The sequence below is a fragment of the Erinaceus europaeus genome, chromosome 4 (genome assembly GCF_950295315.1).
Source record: "Erinaceus europaeus chromosome 4, mEriEur2.1, whole genome shotgun sequence".
Classification (NCBI taxonomy): Eukaryota; Metazoa; Chordata; class Mammalia; order Eulipotyphla; family Erinaceidae; genus Erinaceus; species Erinaceus europaeus.
In genome coordinates this window covers 106064609-106085413 of record NC_080165.1, presented here as the reverse complement: position 1 = coordinate 106085413, position 20805 = coordinate 106064609, and the positions used below count along the sequence as shown (strand labels likewise).

Sequence of the window (20805 nt, the reverse complement as noted above, 5' to 3'; positions counted from 1 at the left end):
CTGTGTCTCTCCCTATCACTCACTTTCCTCTCAATTTCTAGCTGTCTCTATCCAATAAATAAATGAAGATAATGAAAATTATTAAAAGATAGGGAGAGATGCCTATGCATACATATTTTTCAGTTGCCATGTTTCTCCCTGTATGAATTAAGATTCAATATGTATATTATATTTGCAATATATGTATTAATTACAATCATTTTCTAGTTTATTCTTGTTTTTTCTTGTAATATATAGTATCTTGCCTGAATGCTATGTATTGAAGTTTTATACTATTTATATTTGGATCAGATGATTTTTCTGGGACAAACCACTGTAATGACCTTAACAGGTGGGTAGGAGACAGCTCATCCAGATTATTTCCTTTACCATGTGTGAGAAGCTGAGTTTGAGCCCTGTGACTGTACAGGAACACCAGAGAATGCACCAGGGAAACCCTATGGATGGTGAAACAGTGTTGTGCTACCTATACTGTCTCTTCATTCTTTTACTAACTAAAAATAAATAGGACAGCTCAGTGATATTCTGCATTCAAGAGGCCTTGAGTTCATTCCCTGACCTGCTTTTTCTTCTTTTTTTTAACTTTAACCAGAGCACTAATCAGCTCTGGTTTATGGTGGTGTGGGGGATTGAGCCTAAGACTTCAAGACTTCAGAGTCTCAGAAAAAATAGTCCCTTTGCATAACCATTATACTAACTACCCTCACCCATTGTTCCTCCCCCCCCCCCAATAGATTCTTGTTCCGTTTTTTCCTTTTCACCAGAGCACTGTTTGATTCTAGTTTATAGTGGCTCCTGAGAATGAACCTGAGACTCTGGAATCTCTCTGAGGCATAAAAGTCTTTTGAATAAAGATTATATTACTTCCCATCCCTTATCTTCCTTCCTTCCTTCCTTCCTTCCTTCCTTCCTTCCTTCCTTCCTTCCTTATATGAAGGAAGATGAAAGGTGTTAAGTCAAGGATTTTGTTTCTTCAAGGACTTATATCACTACAATTTATATCTGTTACCAAATGACATGCATTTCTTTGAAAGACAACTATTGGATTGTTTAGTTCATATGTGCAATATAAAGAACTGAAACTCATGAACTTATAAAAAAAAGTTGTCAAATTATCTGTAATACCTTGTGAAAACTATGGTGATCATCACTGTGGGAGTGTTTAGGAGGGTACCAGAACTTTGGTGATGGTTGTGATTTGGAATTATCCCTTATAATTGTATGATCTTATAAACCATTATTAAGTCATACCTTTTATTATTATCTTTATTTATTAGATAGAGCCTAAAATTGAGAGAAGGGGGTGGTAGAGAGAGACAGAGAGATACCTGCAGCACTGCTTTACCACTCGTGAAGCTTTCCTTCTGCAGGTGGGAACCAGGGGCTTGAACCTGGGTCCTTGCACACTGTGATATGAGGGCTTAACTAGGTATGCCACCATCTGGCCCCAAGTCATAATTTTTTTAAAAATTTCTTTATTGGGGGATTAATGTTTTACACCCAACAGTAAATACAATAGTTTGTACATGCATAATATTTCTCAGTTTTCCACATAACAATACAACCCCCACTAGGTCCTCTGCCATCCTTTTCGGACCTGTACTCTCCCCCCACCCACCCCAGAATCTTTTACTTTGGTGCAATACACCCACTCCAAGATCAGGTTCTACTTGTGTTTTCTCTTCTGATCTTGTTTTTCAACTTCTGCCTGAGAATGAGATCATCCCATATTCATTCTGTTTCTGGCTTATTTCACTTAACATGATTTCTTCAAGCTCCATTCAAGATGGGTTGAAAATGGTGAAGTCACCATTTTTAATAGCTGAGTAGCATTCCATTGTGTATATATAACACTTGCTCAGCCACTCCTATGTTGTTGGATACCTGGGTTGCTTCCAGGTTTTGGCTATTACAAATTGTGCTGCTAAGAACATAGGTATGTACAAATCTTTTTGGATGGGTGTTGGGTTCCTTAGGATATATTCCCAGGAGAAGAATTGCAGGATCATAAGGTAGGTCTACTTCTAGTCTTCTGACTGTTCTCAACAGAGGTTGGACCAACTTATATTCCCACCAGCAGTGCAGGAGGGTCCTTGGTCCCCACAACCTCTCTAGCATTTGTTACTGCTACCTTTTCTGATATATCCCAAGTCATAATTTTTAAAGGCATATTCTACTTCTCCAATTCAAATGCAGATAATCTTAACTTATTTAATTTCCTACAGAATTTAATCACAATTGACTGTGTCATCTCTGGAGCTTCACTACTTCAGAATGACTTTTTCAGACAGAAAGAAAGAGAGAGAGAAAGAATGCACAGCACCAAAGTTTCCTTCAGTGTGATGAGATCCAGGATTGAGCCCAAGTCCCATACTTCGCAAAACAGTGGACTAAACCTCAGTATATTAGACCACTCCATATATTGGAGTGATAATTACTCCAACTTTACTAAAAGCACTTTAACATGTTTAGTGATTCTAAGGCATCTGGATGCAATAAAATAAGTGTGGCTTTGCAGAAAGTGTACATGTTCTTATGTAATTTCAAATGCATTCAATCTGGTACTAGAATATAACTGTTACTAGGGTATAATTTGTATAATTTTTTTAATCTTGTGGTTAATTTGGAAGAAAAATCCCTGAATGAATTTTTTACTTAATGTCACAAACTCTAAAATAAATTCTGAAATAAAATACTACAGGATACTTGGAGGAAAAAAAAACCTTTAAAATAAAGTCTTGTTTTATTATTCAAGGTGTAATACATATATTATAAATTGATCACTTAACATACTATCCCAAGTAGTCTAAACTTTTCCCAGTAACCATTTATATAGCTTAATCCTAAGCATATTCTATTTTTCTCTCTTAAAAAATAATAACTTTAAGAACACCAGAATTTATATTGTATTATTGGACTGTTCCTAGGGACATCTGAACGAAGCATCTCAATAGTATAATTAAGCACACAGAGGTTTGGGTTTCACTGCCAACTTTACTAATGGGATATAACTTATCAAACAGCTCTGGGTTCTCAAAGACACCAAAGAGCTCATCTACTAAGTCAGAAACAGAAGATGATGATGATGAGATGATCTATCTCACAGACAGAAATTGAAAAACAAGATCAGAAAGGAAAACACTAAGCAGTCTTGGACTGGAGTTTGGTGTATTGCATCAAAGTAACAGACTCTGGGATTGGGGGTAGGGTTCAGGTCCTGGAACATGATGGCAGAGAGGACCTAGTGGGGGTTGAATTATTATGTGGAAAACTGGGAAATGTCACACATGTACAAACTACTGTATTTTACTATTGACTGTAAACCAATAATTCCCCCCAATAAAGAAATTTTTTTTAAAAAAAAAGCTCATTTACCATTTCCTCAAATAAAATAGTTCCCAGGCTAGTCAAAACTCATAGTTTGATAGACATCTTATTCAAAATATGAGTAGTCTTTTGAGCTTTATTATAATACCAAATAGGATGACCCTGCTGTAGAAGTTTGATCCAGGCAGAGCAGTAAAGCATGAATCAGCTCATCCAGAAACCTTCATGATCTGAAGTGACACTTCAATTTATTATGGTTATTAAACTTCTTGTTATTTTATTATTTGCCCCCATCCTTACTCATCCTTTCCCAGGGAAAGAGACTAATACAGAAGTGGAATAAAATAATACTGGCTAACAAAACCACAGCATATGGAAAAGAAGAACCTATGTGGGATCTGCTAGTAAAAAATGTTCCTACTTTTCAAGGCTGGCTAACACTCAGATGCTTCCACTGAACTGGCAGGTCACCAAGTGAACAGTTTACATCTCCCCAAACTCATAGCTACCATTTGTTTGTAACAGACACTCAAACACTATACTCATAAATGCATGGGATGAAAAAGAACCATTAGGTCATTGCTTTTGGCTAAACTAGGTCAGAATTATTGTAGAAAAGTTATTATTCCAGTGTTTTGCTAAAGACTTTTCTATAAAACTTGTATTTTCCACAGGGAAAGTTTTTCTTATTTCAGATTTAGAGGCACACATGTATTTCAATCTCTACTCTTCACTGCATTCTCCTGTTTTTTTCTACACTTCAAGTTCTCTGATCATAATGAATACGTTCTTTTACTTGTTCAATCATCTTTAAGTATTTTAAACATTCAAATGGTTCCTATCCTGAACAGAATGAACATTCTGGTTGATAAATGCTATAGTCACAGGTAGAATAGTATTCCCCTCCATATCTTGATTAAATTATTTTAATGTCCTATAATTCATTACCAGTAGTTATAAGCTAACAATATAAAACCATTAAGTGTTTACTGTTCTAGGCACTGCTTTAAATTCTATATCTTAATAACTTCTTAGTTTATTGTCATGACAACTTAAAGATGCAGGAACAGTTACTATATGCAATTTTCAAATGAGTATGCGGAGGTACAGAGAGGTTAACAAATTCTAGTATCATAGAGCTAATAAATAGCTGAGTAAGAGTTCAGTCAAGCCTTTTTTTTAATCCTTTTTTTCCCAAGAACTCATTCTAGTTGCCATAAGTAACTAGAGGTAAATATCATGTAGAATAATTTGAGGTAATAAACATGTTACAAATTGAAAGCAGAGCAATATAAATACTAAAAAGTCATAAAAAGAAACTGAGAAACCCTCAACTGAGGAAAGATGATTAGCAGGTCTCTCTCTTTCCTTCTCTCCTCTCTCTTTTTACTGGGGGTGGGTGGGAATCAATGGTTTACAGTAAATATAGTTTTTGATACATGTGTAAAATTTCACAATTTTCTGCAAAACACTCTTACCCCTAGTCTAGGTTCTCCTCCACCACCTTGCACCAGCACCAAAGACCCCTGCCTGCCCCAAATCCCTCTCTTTGGTGCAATAATGATTAGGAGATTTTGTTCTACATTTGGAAAAGTATACAGAATAATGAAAAAAAATTATAAAAAGTCATTGTATCAGAACCCATAATATGTCATCTAGTGTTTTCTAAATGTTTAGATTAATTGTATTATTACTAATCAAAGTTTTATTATTACTGTGTGACATAAATTTGCATGCCAGCAATTTTTAATTTACATTAAATATATGCCAGAGTGGGTTCAATCTACTATTCTATATGGAAAGAAAAAAATAACTTTTTCTCCACACTTCATAGGAGCAAGTAGTTTGGTCTAGAAAGCAATGTAAACAGAGATTTGTAAAGAATCACCATTTTCATGGCAGGGCTACAATAAGCAGCAGCAGCAGCACATGTCTCCTATCTCTTCTCCTCTCCCCAGTCAAATAAGACTATCAGAGGAAATCACCTGGAACCACAAGACAGGACTACAACTACTTTGGAAACCCACCAATCACCAGTGAATGCAAACCTAACTCAACAAACAAGCACAGACTCAAAGTGAAAGGATAGAAAACTGCCATACAGGGGCTGGGTGGTGGAGCATTTGGCTGAGCGAACTGGTTACAGTGTACAAGGACCCGGGTTTGAGCCCCCAGTGTCCACCTGCCAGGGGGAAAGCTCCACAAGTGGTGAAGCAGGGCTGCAGGTATCTCTCTGTTGCACTCCCTCTCCACCTCCTCCTTCGCTCTCAGTTTCTAGCTGTCTCTATCCATGTTTAATTATGTTTAAAAATAATTTAAACAAAGAAAAAAAAAACTACCATACAAACCAATGGACCACAACAGAGGGCAGGAATAGCTATCCTTACATCTGACACAATAAGCCTTAAAATAAACAAAATTAAAAAAAAAGGGATGAACATTACTTAATGCTTAGAGGATCAATCAATCAAGAGGACTTAATAGTTATTAACATCTATATACCCAATGAGAGGCCATTTAAGTACATCAAACATCTACCGGAAAGAGCTATAGCAATATATTAACAGCAACACAGTAATAGTAAGGGATATCAACACCCCACTCTCTCAATTTGACAGACCATCCAGGCAGAAAATCAACAAAGAAATGAGTGACCTAAATGAAGAGATAGATAAAGTAGAACTATTGGACATTTTCAGAGAAGAAGTCAAACTTTCCTTACTTGCAGATATGATAGTATACCTAGAGAAACCTAAAGAATCCAGCAGAAAGCTTTTGGAAATCATAAGGTCAGGCTACAAAATTAACATACAAAAGTCAATGGCATTCCTTTATGCAAACACTAAGTTAGAAGAAGAAATCCAGAAATCAATTCCTTTTACTATAGTAATAAAAACAATAAAGTATCTAGAGTAAACCTAACCAAAGAAGTGAAAGACTTGTGTACTGAAAAGTATGAGTCACTACTCATGGAAATTGAAATAGACACAAAGAAGTAGAAAGGTTAAAAAAAAAAATAGAAAGGTATTCCATGTTCATGGGTTAGAAGAATTAACACCATTAAAATGAATATACTAACCAGAGCCATATACAAATTTAATGTAATCCATATCAAGATATCAACCACATTTAAAAAAATTTTTTTAAATCTTTATTTATTTGCTGGATAGAGACAGTCAGAAATTGAGAGGGAAATGGGTAATAGAGAGGGAGAGAGACAGAGAGACACCTGCAGCACTGCTTCACCACTTGTGAAGCTTTCTCCCTGCAGATGGAGGCCAGGGGCTCGAACCTGGGTCCTTGTGCACTATAACATGTGCGCTCAACCAGGTGTCCCACCACCTGGCCCCCCAACCAACCACATTTTTTAGGATATTCTCTTAGAACAAAAGCTACAAATGTTTATCTGGAACCAGAAAAGACCTAGAATTGCCAAAACAATCTTGAGAAGAAAGAACAGAACTGAAGGCATCGCACTCCCAGATCTCAAATTGTATTATAGGGCCATTGTAATAAAAACTGCTTGCTACTGGAACATGAATAGACATACTGACCAGTGGAATAGAATTGAGAGCCCAGAAGTAAGCCCCCATGCCTGTGGATATCTAATCTTTGACAAAGGTATCCAAACTATTAAATGGGGAAAGGAGAGTCTGTTCAATAAATGGTGTTGGAAGAAAGGTTTGAAACATGCAGAAGAATACAATAGAACCACTGTATTTAACCAAACACAAAAGTAAATTCCAAATGGATCAGATACTTAGAGAAAAATATTGGCAGAACTCTTTTCCGCATAAATTTTAAAGACATCTTCAATGAGATGAATCCAATTGCAAAGAAAACTAAGAAAAGAGTAAGCCAATGGGACAATATCAAATTAAAAAGCTTCTGCACAGCAAAGAAACCAATATCCAAACCAAGAGACCCCTCAGAGAATGGGAGAATATTTTCACATGCCATACATCAGACAAGAGGCTAATAACCAAAATATATAAAACGTTTACCAAACTCAACAACAAGAAAATGAATGACCCCATCCAAAAATGGAGAGGACATGAACAGAATACTCACCACAGAAGAAATCCAAAAGGCCGAGAAACACATGAAAAAATGTTCCAAATCTTGATTGTCAGAGAAATACAAATCAAGACAACATGAGATACTACTTCACTCCTGTGAGAATGTTAGTCATCAGGAAACATAGCAGCAACAAATGCTAGAGAGGTTTTGGAGACCAAGGAACCCTCCCTGCACTGCTCGTGGGAATGTAAATTGGTCCAATCCCTGTGTAGAGCAATCTGGAGATCTCTCAGAAGGCTAGAAATGGACCTACACTATGACCCTGCAATTCCTCTCCTAGGGATAGATACTAAGGAATCAAACACACCCATTCAAAAAGATTTGTATATACCTATGTTCCTAGCAACGTAATTTGTAATAGCCAAAACCTGGACACAACCCAGGTGTCCAACAACAGATGAGTAGCTGAGCAAGTTGTGGTGTTTATATACACAATGGAACACTGCTCAGGTATTAAAAAAGGTGACTTCACGATTTTCAGCCCAACTTGGATGGAGCTTGAAGAAATCATGTTAAGTGAAATAAGCCAGAAACAGAAGAATGAATATGGGATGATCTCACTCACAGGCAGAAGCTGAAAAACAAGATCAGAAGAGAAATCACTAAGCAGAGCTTGGAATGGAGGTGGTGTATTGCATCATAGTAAAAGACTCTTGGGTGGGTACAGGGTAGGGTTCAGTCTTGGAAAAGGATGACAGAGAACTTTATGGGGGTTGTATTGTTATGTGGAAAACTGGGAAATGTTATGCACGTATAAACTATTATATTAACTGTCAACTGTAAAACATTAATTTCCTCAATTAAAAAATTTAAAAAAAGAATCACCATTTTCACCAGACTATCTAGCATAAGAATTAGATCAACAGGGAGTCGGGCGGTGGCGCAGTGGGTTAAGCGCACGTGGCGCAAAGCGCAGGGACCGGCGTAAGGATCCTGGTTCGAGCCCCCGGCTCCCCACTTGCAGGGGAGTCGCTTCACGGGCGGTGAAGCAGGTCTGCAGGTGTCTATCTTTCACTCCCCTCTCTCTCTGTCTTCCCCTCCTCTCTCCATTTCTCTCTGTCCTATCCAACAACAAAGCAACGTCAACAATGGCAATAATAACCGCAAAGAGGCTGCAACAACTAGGGCAACAAAAAGGGGGAAAAATGGCCTCCAGGAGCGGTGGATTCATGGTGCAGGCACCGAGCCCAGCAATAACCCTGGAGAAAAAAAAAAAAAGAATTAGATCTACAGAGTTGAGATAATATGTTACCTCAGCTTAATATATAAATATATTAACTAACTACTTTTCCTAAGAAATATAAAGCAAAGATAAGGGACAATTTAAGCACAAGTAAAGACTATGTTACAAACATTAAATTGAAAAATATGCATAACCATACTTTGGAAAATCTGATTAAGAATATCATGTTGCTGGGCATCGAGCAGTAGAGCAGCGGGTTAAGTGCATGTGCAAAGCACAAGGATTGGCATAAGGATCCCGGTTTGAGCCCCCACCTCCCCACCTACAGGGGAGTCGCTTCACAGGTGGTGAAGCAGGTCTGCAGGTATCTTTCTCTCCCCCTCTGTCTTCCCCTACTCTCTCCATTTCTCTCTGTCCTATCTAACAATGATGACATCAGAACAACAAAAATAATAATTACAACAACAGTAAAAAAAAAAAGACAACAAGTGCAACAAAAGGAAAAATAAATAAATAAAGTTTAAAGAATATCATGGTGCCAGAGTAATAAATATTGTGAGCACTAAAGAAAATGATCAAAGAACTGGGTTACCTATGAGGGCTAAGTTTCTTATTTATTTTTTATCACTTTATTGGGAAGGTATTAATTTATAAGACTGCTATTGTCACATTTATATAGTTTCATGATGTCAGATTTTAATACTCTAATGTATTAATTAATGTTTGTTAAATTTCTATATCAATTTCTCTATACACTTTGCCTTCACATGCTTACTGTAGGAATGTTTGACTTCACCAAAAATAACTTTGTTGACCCCAGTACTTTTCAGAAATGTACTCCTCAACTTAGGGTAATAAAGGTTTGGTGATGTGGTAAAAAAAAAAATGAGGTACAATTCCATTTCACGGCATAATGTTAATGATTATTTAAAAAATTATTTCAAATATTTACAAATTCCTAACAATGAAAGAAACCCATTCTATAAATCTATAAATCAGTATTTTGTTATAGTTATTTAAGCTGAGTTGGAAATATCTGTCAAAAATATTAATGCATAGAGAAAAAAATTAGTGCTACTTTAGTAAGACCTGCTTTTGCTTATCAATGTCCATCCAACATTACCTTCATTCTTTTATAATTTATTAATTACTTTGGGTCCTAATTTAATTTTATTTTCAACTTAACCTACTAACACAATCTGGAAAAGGCTCCCAGACCCTTACAAGTCAAGTCATTTTACTGTTTATCACATAAGACTTTTTTACTACTCAACCTTGAAAATACCAACTACATTTAAATCCCATCTAAACTGATAAAAATCTCATCTTACACCTTACTTGTTCCCCTAGAAACATATTTGCAAAGTCATCTTATATTATACTCAGAACCCTAACCTCTCCCTAGTATGCCAACAGTATCAAGCTATTTTGACCTCAAGAATTCATTTTCAAGAGCAGATAACCTGCAATACATTTCTTAAAAACCAGGTTCCAGATGCTAGCATGATGCCGACCAGACTTCCCTGAACAGACACCACCACCAATGTGTCCTGGAGCCCCGCTACCCCAGAGCCCTTCCCCACTTGGGTAAGAGAAAAGCAGACTGGGAGTATGGATCAATCTGTCAATGCCCTTGTTCAGCGGGAAGCAATTACAGAAGCCAGACCTTCCATCTTCTGCATCCCACAATGATCTTGGGTCCCAGAGGGTTAAAGAATTGGAAAGCTATCAGGGGAGGGGATGGGATACAGAGTCAGTGGTGGGAACTGTGTGAAGTTGTACCCCTCTTATCCTTGGTTTAGTCAATGTTTCCTTTTTATAAATAAAAAATCAAATAATAATAATAAAAAAGGTCCAGCCTTTAGGTTCATGATTAGTCAACTATCTTTTTAAAAATTTATTTATTTATTCCCTGTTGTTGCCCTTGTTGTTGTTGATGTTGTTGTTATTGGATAGGACAATAACCCTCAACTTGGATCAAAAAGGGTTGAGAATGTTCCACCCTCCAAAGGGAGGCCAGACAACATACTCTATGCTACACCTGAGGAAGATGAGTCGATATTGGGGAAGCTTGGAATGTTCCTACTCATGACCACAGAATGTGAGCTCAGATCTACAGGGATGCAGAGGTCACATAGGCTCCTAAACTGACTATGGGCCCCAGACCAAATCAAATCGATGGGGTTTACAGTCAACAATATCTATACCCATTTCCCATATTAGGAAGTGTTGTTTTCACCGGGCTGGCTTCACGGGCGGGTAACAGATGATCCAGGACTCATGGCTGGATTGTACGCAGTATCTCTTTATTCATGCAGGATGCAGCGCAATCTATACCAAGCTAAGCTAAACTAAAAACTACAAACAGTCTTGTCCTTATAAATATACTAGCCCAGTAGGGTGGGAACAGTATGCGACGCAACATCTGGCGCTCAACATGTCCCGCACTCACACCCAGCCTGAGGTCCAGAAAAACCACCCAGACACAGGTAAGTGGCATCCGCTTGCCTCTGTGGCCCTGCGTTTCCCTCCACCATGGGATTTTTTCCGTTTTATGAGGAGGTGTACCAGACATTCTATCCTTCTTTCCTGGGACAGGCTTTCGATCTCAGAGACGCTTTAATTTTCGCTACACCGTGGGTTCTCATGGCTATATTTACTATTTTCAGACTATGTACAAGGCCTCCTGCCAAAAGGTTAAGTGACCTTGAGGCTGAGATACGGGAGTTAAAGGATATTTGCTTAAGACTTAAACACCCTAAGCAATCTGCAGTCAGCCCCAAAACTGCTGCCTCCGGACACACGTGTTTGGTTTCTCCTGTGGCAGCTTCCGCTTCCACAACCCCTCCCCCCACTGACCCCGCAGACGTGTTCAGCCACTCCTTTGACCCCTCCCCCAGCTGTCCCCACAGACATGTGTTCGGCCGCTCCTTTGACCCCTCCCCCAGTTGTACCCACAGACACAGGTTCGGTTTCTCTTGCTGCGGCTTCCACTTCTTTGACTCCTCCCCCTGCTAATACCTTATCATTAAGAGACCCTGTGGCTTCCTCTCCTTCGACTCCTCCCCCTGCTGACACCTCATCATTAAGAGACCTTGTGGCTGAGATACGAGAGTTAAAGGATATTTTTTCAGCATTTAAGGACCTTAAACCATTTGCAGTCCACCCCGAGAGCTCCGTCCCCGTAGATACGTGTTCAGTTTCCCCCGTAGCCACTACGGCAGCTTCCACTTCTGTAATTCTTTCCCCTGCGTCATCAGACCAAGTCCACACCTTCCCAGTAAACTTGGCCCCTTCTAAACAAAACCCTTAGCCATGGCAGCCATACTCCTCTGCAGACTTCAGAGCACTCAGACAAGGGGTCAGGGAGGATGGAATGCATGCTCCATGGGCCCAGTCCGTTTTAAGGAGTTTTTACCACCATCTTAACACGCCCCAGGATTAGAAGGACCTGGCTTGTGCTGCACTCCCAGACCCCCCCTACCTACAGTGGAAGGCATGCTTCCGCAATGAGTGCTCTAGACAGTCACAGGAAAATAGTAACAAACAGGTAGAATGGGATTCTGATGCTTTGTTTGGAGAAGGAGCTTATGAATCTGGAGCTCAGCAGTCAGAAGCCAGGTTTCCAACCGGTTATTTTGAACAGGTACACATCTGAGCAACACAAGCATGGGAAAGGGTGACCCCACCCAATGTAGATTTGTCAGTTCCCATTAACTCTCTTCACCAAGGCACTGATGAATCATTAGCGAGCTTCATCTCAAGGGTGAAGACAAGCTTAGAGAGAGGTTTATAATCCTGACGTCCGCTCACTACTCCTGCGCTCTATTGTCTGGGAAGGCATGATACCATAATTCCGTCAAGCATGCCTTAATCTTAAACACCTACACCCAGATAATTGGATTTTAGCGACACAATAACTTACATCAGGCAATTATGGGGCATCCGCTATGACACAGGTTTATGCAGTTACCCCACATAATCAAAACGGGGCCTGCTTTTCAGTGGTTACGCCAATGTCCTGATAAGCTGCGACCACGCCTCCAGTCAGGGAAACCCCGCCTCCAGTTAGAGCAAGTCTCATAAAAACACCTGCTATTCAGATTCTTGGTGTTAACCCCCGTTTTCCACACCTCACTCTCTTGCCAGTGCTTCACTCCGGTGTTCAGACGCAGGAAAGGTTACTGCATGAGGTGGCCATTTTCACTACCTCCACGTGGCCCAACCTGCTTCTCTAGCACCCAACTCTGAGGTGCCAGCGCAAATAAAGATTTGTGTTTCCTCTTCGCTCTGGATCCCCTCTCTCTCATCTCATCGTACAGCCCGCGTACGACAACATCTGGCTCAACAACAAGGAAGCTACTCTCTTTCTTGATCCAGCTTTCTGTCCCTTTTCCAGCCATGACATCATCTCCCAGACAATAACTTGGATCCACCTGCACATCAGATTTCAGGCTTGGGGGGGGGAACTAATATAGCCACAGGCCTTTTGGAATGTAACTAAAATATGCCTACTAGCTATCTACAAAATGGAGGATGCCCCAACTCTTCCTCTGCACTATTCCAGCCTTTAGGTACATGATTGTTCAACAATTTGTTTGGCTTTGTTTGTTAACTCTCTTTTCAGCCACCAGGTTCCAGATGCCAGCATGATGCCGACCAGAATTTCCTGGACAGACAACCCCACCAATATGTCCTGGAGCTCCACTTCCCCAGAGCCCCACCATACCAGGGAAAGAGAGAGGCAGGCTGGGAGTATGGATCGACCAGTCAACGCCCATGTTTAGTGGGGAAGCAATTACAGAAGCTAGACCTTCCACCTTCTGCATCTCACAATGACCGTGGGTCCATACTCCCAGTGGGATAAAGAATAGGAAAGCAATCAGGGGAGGGGATGGGATGCAGAGATCTGGTGGTGGGAACTGTGTGGAGTTGTACCCCTCTTATCCTATGGTTTTGTCAATGTCTCCTTTTTATAAATAAATAAGTAAATAAATAAATAATAATAGTAATTTATTTATTCCCTGTTGTTGCCCTTGTTGTTTATTGTTGTAGTTATTGATGTCATTGTTATTGGATAGGACACAGAGAAATGGAGAGAGGAGGGGAAGAAGACCACTTGTGAAATGACTCCCCTTCAGGTGGGGAGCTGGGGCTGGAACTGGGATCCTTACATCGGTCCTTGGGCTTTGTGCCATGTGTGCTTAACCCATTGTGCTACCACCTGACTCCCAGATTAGTCACCTATTTCTTTGGCTCTGTATGTTAACATTTTTTTGGCCACCAGGTTCCAGATGTTAACATGATGCCAAACAGACTTTCCTGGACAGTGGACCCTACCAATGTGTCCTGGAACCCCACTTCTCCAGAACCTGCCCCACTAGGGAAAGAGAGACAGGCTAGGAGTATGGATTGACCTGCCAATGACCATGGTCAGCGGGGAAGCAATTACAGAAGCCAGACCTTCCACCTTCTGCATCCCATAATGATCTTGGGTCCATACTCCCAGAGGGATAAAGAATAGGAAAGCAATCAGGGGAGGGGATGGGACATGGAGTTCTGGTGGTGGGAACTGTGTGGAGTTGTACCCCTCTTATCCTATGTTTTTTGTCAGTGTTTCCTTTTTTATAAATAAAAATTTCAAAACAAAAGTCAAAACATTTCTTAACCTTGGACTGAAGTCTAAACATCTGTTAAGTGTTACCCTCCAACATTTGCATCGCAGTCATATCATTATAGTTATGCCCATAAAAATCCATGCTAAAGTAGCATGGCAAGATCCTTTACTACCCTATAAATATAGCTGGCACTGAAAACTTGGTGATTGGTCAAAGTAGCATAACAGATGTGATGTTACTTAGAGCATAGCTGGGCTGAGAAGTCTTTATTTTAGTCAGAGAGACTATGTAAGAAATAGGAAGTGATCACTAATTACTTTAAAAAATTAATAGAGAAAGACTGTATAGTAGGGGGCTAGGGGCAGGGAAATGAATATAGTGGTTCTGCAAAAGACTTTCATGCTTGAGTCTCCAAAGTCTCAGGTTTAATCTCCCACACCAACATGAAGCAGAGCTGAGCAGCACTCTGTACTTCTCTCAAACTAAAGTAAAATAACAAAGTAAAATAGACACAGTATTGTGTTTCCTTAACTATTTCTATTCCTCATCGCTGCCTACTTCTCTTACACTGACAGAACTGAAACCAAGTCTAACCAGGAATCCCCTAGTTAAATTTTATTTTCCTCTCAAAGAGATACCCTTATTGGGAAGAAACCAAAGCTTTACCATCACAAAAAAAAAAAGAGAGAGAAACATATATTACATGATAGCACAAGTATACATGCTTCACAGCGATTATCTCAGGAAGGTCTGGGGCAAATAAGAATATGATATACAACAAGGTTTTACTTATTTTCTGAAAAAGTTGACTGCAGAATGAAGGAAAATGTTAATAGTTATATGTAAAGAATAGAATACGGGGGCTGATTATAATATTCTAATTTTGCATACCTTTGGAAATGTTTTTTAAAATTGCCTGGCCACCTTAAAACCTCAGGAATAATAGTCATTTACCTCAATAAGCTCAAAAATTTTTGTAAATGTTCCAGAAGATTTCAGAAATTTAAAGATGCAATTGAAACAGATACATATACTCTGGAGTCCAAAGAGGAAAAGGCAAAAATAATCCTATTTGACTAGGGTGCTCCAAAATTGCTGTAGGAAGCAGAAAACAGGAGTCAACATTAAAACTTAGGCATGTATAATAAATAGGGCCCAAATATGAAGAAATGATGAAAAGTATTTGTGCTAAACATTTCTTTAAAGAAAGATTATATGCACTTACTTCATCTCCAAAACTTCTTCCAAGTGTTTTCTCCTCTCTGCACGAAGGTTGGTCAGATGAGTCTCTTTCTCAGCTAGGGACTGCTGTGTGGAGGACAGTTTTGCTTTCATGGACTCTAATTCTTGCTTGACCTTCTCCATGGCCATTAGTAGCTCCTCCACCTGTAATAAACATGGAAAAGAGAAGAACTGAACATTTCAATCAACTAAATTTAGAGCAACTGAGCAATGTTCAATTCCTGGGTCCATAATACTGATGATGTGCTCTGAAAATCTAATACTCAGGACCTGGTGGTGGCACACCTGGTTGAGTGTACGTGTCACAGTACACAAGGACCCAAGTTTGAGCACCTGGTCCCCACCTGCAGAGGGAAAGTTTCACGAGTGGTGAAGCAGGGATGCAGGTGTCTCTCTGTCTCCCTCCCTATCTATCCATTCCTTTCAATTTTTGGCTATCTCTGTCCAATAAAAAAAATAAAGATAATAAAAAATTGAAAATCCAATACTCTTCCTATATCTGACAAGATACTTATCAAGAAGATAGGGGCAGATAGTGAAGTGAATCTTAAATCTTCCTCCACTATTAGTTCACAGTTTAGGTCAGAAAGAATGTCATTCCCTTTTATAATAAACACAAGAACATGTATCAGTGCAAAAGGTCACCCACATATAATGCCTTTCAACAAATTTATTTTAAGTGGTACATAAATTTCCATTTAAATAATAGAGATAAGATTTAAGAAACAAAGTCATGATAAATATAAAATATTTTAGAAAATAAATGACATGAACTCACTAATGGAAGATTCATATAAGCAGAAATGAGTCATTTTAATTCACTCAAAGTAATATTTTTCTATCTTATACCATTAAAGGAGTATATACATATGAAACAAGTTATTTCAATCAGGTGATTTATTGCTTTGAAACCAAGTTGGCAGAGATTTTTTTCAAGTAAGGTAGTCAGCAAAAAGGACAGTAATTTATATATTCCTTTTGTTATTACCTCTTTTGATGACCAATAATATTATATGACTGATGTTATTAACTTTTAAATTTGTAACTCTTATGTCCTGTTTAAGAAATCCTTTTCTATACCCAAGGTCTTGAATTTTCTCTATTTTTATACTGTGTTCAGTAGACTGAATTGGTCGTTCAAATTATTCATTTCTCTAAAGTAACTGTATTTAGTCACATTCTTGTCATGACCCCACGGTGGACAGAGTTTCTTGACCTGTGGTTATGTGACTTATTTTGAGCAATGATACTAGCAAGCCCCACAAAAGCTGGGGCTTATAATATGTGTGGTTGGGATGTATTTCTGCCAATGCCAAGAAAACAACACTCCAGGAGGCTTCTGCCTCTCAATGAGCTCCTAGAACAAACCACATGGAACATGACAACCCCCAGCAACAACTAAAGACAGCCAATCATGCTGATACTCCAATTTGAGTGAGAAATAAATGTATAAGTTTATTAATTGGGGTTCTCCAGAGAAGCAGAATTCTTCTTCTTCTTCTAGCGTTTGCCAGAAGCAGAATTAATTAGATATAAATCAAATACATTGTACACATCTTTATGTCTATACGCATATACATACTATATTCAACATATGTCTTACTGGTTCTATTTCTCTAGAAATCCAAATGAATAAATATACCAACTGATTACAACATACTACAATAAAGTAATAATTCTATTTTAAAAAATATTTTTACTTTATTTACTATTGGACAGAAACAAAACTGAGAGGGGAGGGGAGATACAGGGAAAGAGACAGAAAGACACTTGCAGCACTGTTTCACCACTTGTGAAGCTTTCCCTATGCAGGTAGGGACTAGGGGTTTGAACTTAGGACCTTGCGTACTGTATTATGTGAACTTAACTAGGTGTGCCACCTCCTGGCCTCTAAATCTATCTAAATGATACTATAAAATGTATTTCATAAGATATTCTATGTGTGATACACACACAAACACACACACATTTTTTTAAAATGTGATGCCAGGGAGTGAATTAATGGCTTCCAGCATATGCGATATTGTGGAGACATCCCCCCTCAATATTCAGTCCATTTAGGTAGAGAGAATGGGAAAGAGACTACAGCACAGCTACATCATGAGGTTCTCCCTGGTGCTGTCTTTGAAGTTCACATGTGGTGCCAGGAGTACAACCAAGGGTTTGGGAAATGTGCTCTACCTGTTGAGCTACCCCACAAGCCCCCTCTCTCAAGTATACAATTAAGTCATGGTCCCCATGATACTGGAAGTCACTTAAGAGCTGTAGTGTCTCTCTCTCTATTCCTCTCTTAAAATCTGGTCTGGACCAGTGAAGGCCAAAAAAATTCTGAATTTGATGAGATAATCAGACGATTTTTCTCAAATCATTATATCATTTTTAATGAGACAGACTTCAGTGATGTTTTCTAATTATATCAATCTTGATTCATACTTTTCTTTTTCACATACACTGGTTTTAAAATGACAATAATCTCTTTTAAGAATTATGTTATTTATCTAAATTATACTTTCATTATTAACTTTGCCAAGCTGTGATATGAAGTTATCTTGTAAAGTAGGTTGGAAATAAACCATTCACTCTTAAAAAAAAAATAGTATAGTCATGGGCTCTTTGGAATATAACTAAAATAGGACTACCAACTATCTACAAAACAGAGACCCCACCCAACTCTTCATATGAACTTTTCCAGCCTTTAGGTTCATGATTAGTCCACTTTTTTTTTTGGCTCTATATGTTAATTTTTTTTTTCAGCCACCAGGTTGCAGATGCTAGGACTTGCTGGGCAGGTGACCCCACCAATGTGTCCTGGAGCTCCGCTTCCCCAGAACCTCGCCCCACCAGGGAAAGACAGAAATAGGCTGAGAGTATGGATCAACCAGTCAATGCCCATGGGTTCAGCAGTGAAGCAGTTACAAAAGCCACACCTTCTACCTTCTGCACCCCATAATGACCCTGAGTCCATACTCCCAGAGGGATAAAGAATAGGAAAGCTATCAGGGTGGGACACGGAGTTCAGGTGGTGGGAATTGTGTGGAGTTGTGCCCCTCTTAACCTATGGTTTTTGTCAGTGTTTCCTTTTTATAAATAAAAATTAAAAAAAAAACTTTTGGAAATGTTTCTTCAAACTAAAATTACTTGATCCTCATATATTTATTAGTAGTCATCAATTTAATTCTCTGGGCTTGAAACTGGTTGGAAAATACATTACTCTCTATTTTTCAGGTTTTCATCTGCATATTTAGTTACATTTTGTTAAGTTCCATTTTCCATGACATTTATTTGACCTAAATGTACTGAAAAAAAAAAATCACTGCATCTTTTTAATACCTGAAGAATTTATAGTTATAATGTACCATTATTCTATAATGGTTCACTGGAGCAACTTTTTCTCCTTTACTCTCATCAAAGGTCAGTCAACGTTCTTAGGATTTTCAAAGAACCAATTTTGGATTTTAAAGAAATACTTTGTTTTATTTTTATTTATTTTTTTTAATTTAAGAAAGAATAAATTAACAAAACCATAGGGTAGGAGGGGTACAATTCCACACAATTCCTGCCACCCAATCTCCATATCCCACCCCCTCCCCTGATAGCTTTCCCATTCTCTATCCCTCTGGGAGCATGGACCCAGGGTCATTGTGGTTTGCAGAAGGTAGAAGGTCTGGCTTCTGTAATTGCTTCCCCGCTGAACATGGGCGTTGACTGGTCGGTCCATACTCCCAGTCTGCCTCTCTCTTTCCCTAGTAGGGTGGGTCTCTGGGGAAGCTGAGCTCCAGTACACATTGGTGGGGTCTTCAGTCCAGGGAAGCCTGGCCGGCATCCTGATGACATCTGGAACCTGGTGACTGAAAAGAGAGTTAACATATGAAGCCAAACAAATTGTTGAGCAATCATGACCCAAAGCTTGGAATAGTGGAGAGGAAGTGTTAGGGGGCTACTCACTGCAAACTCTAGTGTACTGCTGCTTTCAGGTATATATTTTGCAGTAGTTTACGGATACGTGTGAACATATGCTCTCTCTCACAGAAACTGGGTGGGAGGGATGGGTCACAGTCTTTTGGTGGTGGGAATGGTGTTTATGTACACTCCTAGTAAAATGTAGTCATATAAATCACTAGTTAATTAATATGAGAGGGGGAAAATTAATTGTATGTCTCGAAGTTTTTAAAACACAAGCTGAATCTTTTTAATATATAGGCTGTGTAATTGATATGCAGACTCTCTCAAAAGCCTAGACCAAGTAGATCAGAAGCATCCAATATCACAGCTATATATAAGATACTGGGTACTGTACAGCAAACCCTAACAAAAGGACTTTTTAAAGTTAACCCAATTACCAATTAATGTGATGATAACATTAACTATCGATTGTCTTTTTGAACCCTAAGACAGGAGGAACCTCACATCTCCACTATAGAGCCTCTACTTCCCCCAGTCCTGGAAATATTGGATATGGCCCACTTTCCCGTATGCCTCTCCCAATCCATATCAAATAATATTGCATCTGCCGATCACAACCTAACCAACACAACGATTGCCACCTCAACATGCTTCACTTCAGACTGTGTCCAGAGACTTCACGTGTGGAATGACAACCCTTCAGCTTCATTACTCGGGTGAGACCTCTCCTTTCATAGTATACTCTAATTCCATCTCAGGTGGTTCACTTTCTAACAAAATACTTTATTTTCAATAATTGGGGGAGAGAGAGAGAGAGAGGATGCATTCGAACACTGCCCCTATCTGGCATGTGGTGGTGCTGAGGATTGAACCTTTGGGGGGCTCTCAAGCATGAAAAACTGATACACCACTTCTTTGCAAGCCCCCTATTGTTAAAAGTGGTGGTAGTTTTGTATAAAAATTTATTTTGTCAGGATATGTCACTGATCAACAGCTTCTGAAAGTTCTTATCAAATTCTCTGTCAATCTTCTAACCTGAGGATTTTTTTTTTTACTATCTCATCTACTTATGAATGAAAGTACACTCTTATCAACACACTTCAGTTGTCAGAGCTCTTTTCTCAAATTTAGTTTGCTCTGCTTACAGATGCTTTAACTTTCATTCCAAACTTTTACTTGGAGAATTTTGCCTATTAACAAGACATTTTCTTAAACACTGCATAATTTTCACATACTTGTGAGTTACAGATTCACAGATTTCTCCTCAGGTTACACATGGACCTAAATAAGTTTTAAAGCATCTTAGTAATTAAGGCAAGAATGGCACCATAAAATCCCAGCATTTTCAACTAATCATCCATCTTACATTTTGACTTCAAGCCAGATCAAACTAAAAGACTTTACTTTCTTGCAGATGATACTATGACTTCATCCTGACTTCCTGGTCAGTTG

General features: G+C 38.8%; 1 protein-coding gene across 9 annotated transcripts in view; it reads right to left on the bottom strand.

Annotated features, from left to right (window-relative positions):
* ERC1 (ELKS/RAB6-interacting/CAST family member 1) overlaps nucleotides 1-20805 on the bottom strand; it is a 450240-nt gene that overhangs the window by 166359 nt on the left and 263076 nt on the right. For all 9 annotated transcript variants that reach the window (XM_060190339.1, XM_060190341.1, XM_060190340.1 and 6 more), the window contains one exon: nucleotides 15434-15594. In XM_060190339.1, the coding sequence (XP_060046322.1) occupies nucleotides 15434-15594 (161 nt within the window). The remainder of the gene's footprint in view (nucleotides 1-15433; nucleotides 15595-20805) is intronic.